Here is a 7,261-nt window from a genome sequence, read left to right as displayed (position 1 = left end):
CTAGCTTTGCGATGAAAGAATTTGGTGTTACTATCTCCCCCCGCAAGCCACTGAATTCGCGCTCTCTGGTGCCACATGATCTCTTCCCTTAGACATAACTCGACCATGTGTTTTTCCACCCGTTCCTCCTCTGCCGACGGCCCCATGCGGTTGGGAAGTGAGCGTAGCTCCTCAAGTTGCTTACGTAACCGGCGAAGTTCAGATCGGACTGCACCAAAGGTGGTTCGTCCCCAACTCTGTAGCCTGCCGGCAACCGCGGCTAATTTGTCCGATAGTTCAGTGACGGTTTGGGCTCTCCCCTTCGAATTCCAAGCTTCAACTAGCACATCTCCGAACCGTGTATCACGCTCCCACATACACTCATAGCGGAACTGTTTTTGCTTTGCACGTATGCTTGTGTCTATCAATTCAGTCTCGAGGAGAATCGGGCAGTGGTCCGATTTTGCTGCGGTAAGATGCTCAAGAGAAGCAAAAGGAAATAGAGCAGACCAGCAAGACGAGGCCAAAGCTCTGTCTAAGCGAACATGGCAAAAATGTCCTCTGGCAACTTTCTTCTCCCATGTCCAATCCAGTCCACGGTATCCCAGGTCCGCTAAACCGCACACATCAACAGCTTCTCTGAACGCGTTAATCTGTGAACTGTCACGTTCATTAGGGCCATGTTGCTCCTCAGGCCACAAGATCTCATTAAAATCACCTATACACATCCATGGAAGGGTGCTCTCTCCCCTTAATCGTTTCATGGTATTCCAGGTCTTGTACCGAAGGCTCCTGGTTGCTTCACCATAAAAACAAGTGAGCCTCCACTGCTCTTTGCCCGGTTCTGTGACCCAGGCGTCTACATGATACTCTGAAAAGTTTTTTATTGCCACACCCAAGGAATTTTTCCAAAAGATACAAAGACCGCCACTGCGGCCGCTACTTCCGACTCCAAAACTAAAATCAAACCCTAAAGAAGAACGAAGACCTTCAACACGACTTTTTTGTAACTGAGTTTCTATTAAGCATAAAATAGCTGGCGAACTAATCTCCACAAGATCGCGGAGCTCTCGAACTGTCGCAGGATCGCCTATCCCGTGGCAGTTCCAACTTAATACTTTCATTGGGCCTGGTGGCGCCCCCCGTCGGAGCCCGCCAATAACGCCGGTGTGTTTGTGTTCTGTTTCGATGGTGAGACTGATTTCTTTGCTTTCTTGGCATCTCTGGGAGACACATATGATGGGGGTAATGGTGGGATAGCCACCAGAGCCTGGCTCGTGCCATCCGACGCTGTCAAGCCCGCGCCAGTTCCCCCTATTCCACCCTTGGGTTGCTGATCCTGAACCTGCGTGTTGCCCGCATGGCGAAGTTCAGATTTCTTCGGGCCCCGAGTCCCTCCTCATGCTCCTGTCCCCCTGCACCAGCTGCTTTTAGTGGGCTTGTAACCTCGTCTCCTGCCTCCTCTTCCATACCTGGATCCAGCCCCGCCTCTTGAGATGATCGTTTGCGCACTAGTGAAGCTTGGCGAGGCGGTGGGGCGCCCCTGCCTGACTTGCCCCTGCCACGGCCTCCAAAACGGCCTCCTCGAGAAGTTCTGCCTCCACCTGGCTGCTCCTGTGCATTCTCCCTTCTCTGTGCCAACATCCAGCTTCCCCATTGCTTGTCTTTCTCCTCCCATACTCCATCTCCGACTCCTCATGATTATGACCCATGAGACCACAAACTTGGCAAAAATAGGGTATCTTCTCATACTTAACAGGGAGGAATTTCCTGCCCTCGCCCACAACGTTTAGCGGGGTCACTCTTGTAAGGGGTTTATTCACCAGAACCCTAGCACGGATCCTCACATAGTCACCCTCATAGAAAAGCCTCGGTGAAAGTTGTGTCTCCTTGACCCGGCCGATCCGACGTGCTAGCTGATCAACTACCTCGGGTTTACGATAAAGCTCTGGTATATTGTGGATCTGCGCCCAGACATACAAGCCATCAAAGACAATAGATGCTGGGTCTTGCTTGCCATCGTAATCTTCAATTAGCATGCCCATCCACCTGAACAACCATGGCCCTCCATGGACAACTTTCTTCCAATCTCCCAGGCAGAACATCTGAAAGATGTACAGATTTTCGCCGGCCTCCCTGTACTTTGGCACCTGTGCTAATCCCCAGATTGATTTCATGGTCTCGAACATCGACGATGCGCTGAAGATCCGGGTCGTGTTTACCTTCCCGATCGCCAACCATCTGGCATCTGCTTCATACTTCCTTGATTCCTCCTCCCCCACTGTCACTTCATCCAACTCGTCATCCTTGAGGTCCAGGTGCTGCAGCATCTCCTCCAGCTTCTTCCCAGACCACCCCGCAGAAGACGAACCTCCCGCGGTCGCCATCTAGGGTTTGTCCCGTCAACAGCTAGCCGGGCCAAAGACAGACGGTCCTCTCCCCCAGCTTCCCGGCAACAGGACGGGCTGCACGGAGGGACGGGCCGGCGATAGATCGGAAAACTCTAGGCGGCGATGGTGTCGCCGCCAGAGACGAAAAACCCTAAACTCGAGGGTACCAACTTATTTTTGATGAGATCACAAAGAACTAAGAAGAGCTTGCTCAGAGCTGGGCCAAATCAGCACTTACCTAATCCCCTGAGGGCCCAAAACGAGCCCCTCTGTCCTTCTTCCTCTCCCCGTTCTCCTGGCGACCTCACGGCAGCGAACAGGGTAGCCGACGCGAGACATCGCCATGGCGTCGCGATTCCTAGCCCGATCCAAAACCCTAGCTCTCGCCCTCTCCCGCGCGGATGCGGCGCCGGCGCCCCTGCCTGGATCCCGCGCGCTCTCCTCCCTCCCGCGCTTCCCCGCCGCTGCCGCCCCGTCCCCGGCGATCCCGTCCCCGGCGATTGGATCCCCTCCTGGCCTCGGCAAGGTTCGTCTACCCATCCCTTTCCAGCTCCCATTCACCGATGCTCTGCCCGTGCCATTCGATTTCGTCTGGTTCACCGTGAAGGATGGAGAATTGTTTTGGTAGATTGGAACTGTGCTATGTATCAATTAATATATGGTATCGGTGTTTGATATCTGCTATGTGTGTGTCGCTGTCTTTATTCGAATCTATCGTGGTCAGGATAGCGGTAGAACTACAGAAGGGTAGATAAACACAGGGCTTTGATTTACGATCCTCGCATGGTACTCAGTTGATGTTAGAGGTCTCTCTGGATGCCAATAATGTACGATGAACAACAATGGCAGTCATACCAGTCGAGCTTGCTACCACACAATATCAGTAATTTCTAGAGTCAAAAAGTGGGGTTATCTCATTTTGTGATCATTGACTTAACATGAGGAGATAATGTGACTCTGATATAATTTGTTTCCAACACAAGCTGATTAGACTTTATATGTCAAAATCAAGAAATCTTCTGCCTAGTGATGCCAAGATTTCCCGTTCACCGATGTTCATTCCATATTTTAATGGCTAAAGAGAAGTAGGTTAATTAGTTGGCTGACATCTATTGATCATAGCCTAGGTGATTTTAGCCATGAATATGGTAAAGACAATGCGTTGTCCCTAAAATTCTAGATTGCACCGATACAGATGCGCGTATCAGTATCAGGGCGATACGGATACATAAATACGTCATTTCTGAAAAGCGCTAATACGGGGATACGTTTGACTATTTTCTAATATAAAAATATGTTATCAATTAGGCATCAAGCCATTTAGCATATATTTAGTCAGTGCAGTCCATTGTCTTCTATCTTCTTATCCATGATTCCAACAAAAGCAAGAACCAACAGCAAACGGGTAGCAGCAATTACCAAACATAAAAGTAGTAGAGAGAAAGGAAGGGGGAGGAGGAAATCAGCAGCCTACCATTGAGGGGGGGGGGGGGGGGGGAGCGGGAGCGCCGGGGAAAGGAGCCCTTCACTGGCACTACTAGACCTTGAGAGGTATCATGGGCGTATCAGGAAAGAATCAGTATCGGATACGTTATCCAATACGGATACGCTGGTTGCTGGAAGTATCGGTGATTTCTTGCTAAAAATTAATCCAGACTTGGATTTGCCCTCGAAAATTTCCTTGTTCTGAGTATACCCCCAAAATTTTGTTCCTGGTTCTGGATATGCCCTTTCTGTCAGTTGACCGTGTGTCGATCTATAAGTAGAGATTGAAGCTTTTCAGGTTATTTTTATATGAAAATGACAGAAAGACCCCTGTCAAATAGGAAATTCTTTAATGAGGCAATTTTGTTTGCTGGACTGGTTAATGAAAACTGCTGGTTTTTTGTTCTGAATCTCAGGCTTATTTATAATAAGGAACTTGCTGTTGTTAGTGGTTTCATTAAGAAGATCTTTTTTCGTATGTTCAAGAAATGCAAAGTTTGTTGTGATCTAGTAGTTTACAGCTTTGGTCTTGTGCCTCTGTACATGTGTGTAGGTTCTTGGACATGAGCCAACATCACACCTGAGCGGCACACAATTTTTACCTTGTTGGTTTTCTACTGTAGCATCCAATGGATCTCCCATGCAGAATACACAGGTTTGTCACAATCCAACTAGTGCCTGTTTTTCACTTATGTTGCCACTCTATGCTAGATGTCCATGAATCTGATGTCTCCAGTTTTGACAGGTCTCAGAGACATGCAAGTCAGTTGCTGGAATGGGACACTCTGATGCACTAAAAGCGACTGAAGGAGCCTCCCCTAAAGTCGCGGCATTCAGCCCACTAGAAGCAGCTATTGCTAAACCTAGAAGCAGTCCATTGACAAGTGAAAGTTCTAAAGTTAGGCGATCAGAGATATTAACAGGAGTAACCTTTTACATGATCCCAGCTCTGCTTCTTTCCTCAAGGAACAGCATCAGTACATCTCTTATGGTCGCGGCGGTATACCATCAAATCTACATGTTCCACAAGGAGATCTTTCTGGATTATGTGCACCACGACATTACCAGGAAGTGGGCTTTGATATACTTCAAGCTGCTTCTGCTGGTCATGGCAAAGGACACCATCGTGGACTTCGGTTTGGTCTGAGTTCACCATGTTAGTTTGTCAAAGGACGGGCTATGCACTCATTTGTACGCCGAGAAAAATAATGAGCATCGGCACATGCTGGGGCGCTGGTGGTTCTTGTTTCCCGCATGAACTTCTTGGTTTCCAACCTTTTCCCCTCCCAACGTTGCTCATCTTGTTTTTGTCTATGCATTCGAAAGGGTTTGTTTAGTGGCCCTATCAGATAACAAGTTTCTGCAAACCATGATATTAGAGCGGGTGACTGCATTCATGTTTGTAATAATTAGCAAGTATGTGAACTCTGCAACTCGTATTTGGTATGTTTCCTAGCACAGCGTAGTCGCACATATTTTTCCATGAAAGAAGTGTGAATTCTCATCATACTCTTGAAGCTTCTCCCTAGCGGCACTGGTATTTTTGCAAAAAAGGTGTGCAGTGTTTGATTGATCGGCTGCTGCTTCTGCAGCTGTTACAGAGATGTGGATCTGGTGACGGTTTCTGTGGAATTGCTGGGATACTCCCAGAAATCCACCCCTCTGGTTGCTGTGCTCAGTACGGTGATGGTTACTGCTCGCTATAGTACTTGGTAAATGCATGGAAACATTGTTGCATGCATGCAGACCCTGTCGCTTCTGTGAGCCATGAGATAAAACTGGCAGAAGTGGTGTATTTTGCTTTGCAGGCTGGGGGCTCTGCAACTTTTGGTGTTGAAATTAAACTAAAACCTTGTGTGTTTTGGCCGCTGCAAGTTCGAATTACCGGTAGATCTTGCAGTCGTTTACATGCGAGGCCCGTCGTCTGACGTGCGCACATGCTCCGGCCAGATCGACCGCCAGGAGGTAGCAGCAGGTGTGGTACATTTGTGCATTCAGTGAGTGACGCCAGCTGATGGGATCAGCACGCGCCAGGGTTCTCCCAGTGTCACAGAGAAGCAGTACAGAAATGGTAGCTGGAAATGCTGTAGTGGACAACAGCAAACAGAAGGGGGTTCTTGAATTTTGCGCATCTTCCCTGTTTTTCTCTCCTTGGCTTGTTGCTTTCATTTCTTCAGATCTCATGTCACATTTTTTACCTGGGATGCTTGCAGTTGCAGGACCATTAATGGATGGCCCAACCAACAACGGCGAAAGGAGGTAGAGAGAGGTGTGGGTATGGTTTCTTTCAGCACTGCACTTGTTTGTTAGTTTCCCGGCTATTATGCTTAGAACCCTAAAGAGGCAATCGTGTGAAGAAGCGGGTTTTTTCTTTGGTCAAAAGGTACTTTAAACTTGGAACGAGCATGAAGAGATTAACGAGACTTCTTTCTCTTTTGAGTTTTTCTGGGGGACATGCCGAGATGTGATGCTTAGGTGCAAGGTGAAACACAACTAGGAGTTCAAGAATGATGAAGAATCTGCTTCATTGTTCCCGCCATCTATATCAGATGTTTAATAAAAACTAGTGATTGGGGCGCCACCCTGTGGCGCCACCTGATAGGAAGCTGTGCGCACGCTTCTATTTAAAAAAAATGCATAGACTCCTTGCCTCCGAAAAAAAACATCTAAAAAAAAATCCTCACCTTCATCTAAAAAAAAGTAAAAAAGAAAAAAAAACACCTCAGCCTACCAGCGAGTGTCACTTTGCATTTAAAACCCTCCATCTAAAAAAATACCAGAGGTCCTCACCTCCATCTAAAAAGAAAAAAAATACATTTAAAAAATAATCCACACCTTCATCTAAAAAAAATTTAAAATATTTCTCACCACGGTCAACCAGCTCGCGCCATGTGGCATAGCTGGTTGGCCGCCCTTCACGCGTAGCTTAATGGGTTTTATATGACCCTCCATCTCTCATCGCAAACTATCATTTTTTACGGGCATGCACTTTAATTGTTTGTCTAGTCGACTTTCATATCCTTAAGTGTTAGGACCTTGATTTCGAAAGTCCCTTTCTACACCCGAGCTCAAATGAGCTCGGGATGAACAGTAACTCGAAAAACATTTAAAAAATGTTTAAAAAACATTTGATTGAAAAACTTTGACAAATCTTCTAAGAGCTTGCAAAATTTCATCACGAAATCACATTTGTGGAGGTCATGGCAAAAACAAAATAAAATCAGTGCTTCAAAATGCTTTCAAAAGTAGCATTTTCAGAGTATCTTTTTTTTGCCATGACTTGAAAAAAATGTGATTTCATGATGAAACTTTGCAAGCTCTTAGAACATTTGTCGAAGTTTTTCATAAAAAAACCAGATTTTTCCGAACATTTTAAAAATATTTTTCGTGAGCTCGGGTGCAAAAAC

General features: G+C 46.9%; 2 protein-coding genes across 2 annotated transcripts; one reads left to right on the top strand and one right to left on the bottom strand.

Moving 5' to 3' along the window:
- Positions 1-1,490: 1,490 nt before the first annotated feature.
- LOC109785401 (uncharacterized) lies at positions 1,491-2,366 on the bottom strand. Its single transcript, XM_020344004.1, has one exon. The coding sequence runs from the start codon at positions 2,364-2,366 to the stop codon at positions 1,491-1,493; it is 876 nt and encodes a 291-aa protein (XP_020199593.1).
- A 225-nt stretch (positions 2,367-2,591) lies between these two features.
- Positions 2,592-5,361, top strand: LOC109785405 (succinate dehydrogenase subunit 4, mitochondrial). The gene is made up of 3 exons (XM_020344012.4): positions 2,592-2,895; positions 4,408-4,509; positions 4,600-5,361. The coding sequence occupies exons 1-3, from the start codon at positions 2,713-2,715 to the stop codon at positions 4,999-5,001; spliced, it is 687 nt and encodes a 228-aa protein (XP_020199601.1). The 5' UTR covers positions 2,592-2,712; the 3' UTR covers positions 5,002-5,361.
- The last annotated feature ends 1,900 nt before the right edge of the window (positions 5,362-7,261 follow it).

The sequence above is a fragment of the Aegilops tauschii genome, chromosome 1 (genome assembly GCF_002575655.3).
Source record: "Aegilops tauschii subsp. strangulata cultivar AL8/78 chromosome 1, Aet v6.0, whole genome shotgun sequence".
NCBI lineage: Eukaryota > Viridiplantae > Streptophyta > Magnoliopsida > Poales > Poaceae > Aegilops > Aegilops tauschii.
The sequence above is the reverse complement of the archived record's forward strand: the minus strand, read 5'-3'. Positions and strand labels throughout refer to the sequence as shown.

What these genes read in the sequence shown, in the direction of transcription:
- LOC109785405 (XM_020344012.4), top strand. Translation starts at nt 2,713, where the DNA reads ATGGCGTCGCGATTCCTAGCCCGATCCAAAACCCTAGCTCTCGCCCTC. An exon ending in CCCCTCCTGGCCTCGGCAAG is followed by an intron (nt 2,896 to 4,407) that starts GTTCGTCTACCC and finishes ACATGTGTGTAG; the next exon opens with GTTCTTGGACATGAGCCAAC. An exon ending in CTCCCATGCAGAATACACAG is followed by an intron (nt 4,510 to 4,599) that starts GTTTGTCACAAT and finishes CAGTTTTGACAG; the next exon opens with GTCTCAGAGACATGCAAGTC.
- LOC109785401 (XM_020344004.1), bottom strand. Translation starts at nt 2,366, where the DNA reads ATGGCGACCGCGGGAGGTTCGTCTTCTGCGGGGTGGTCTGGGAAGAAG.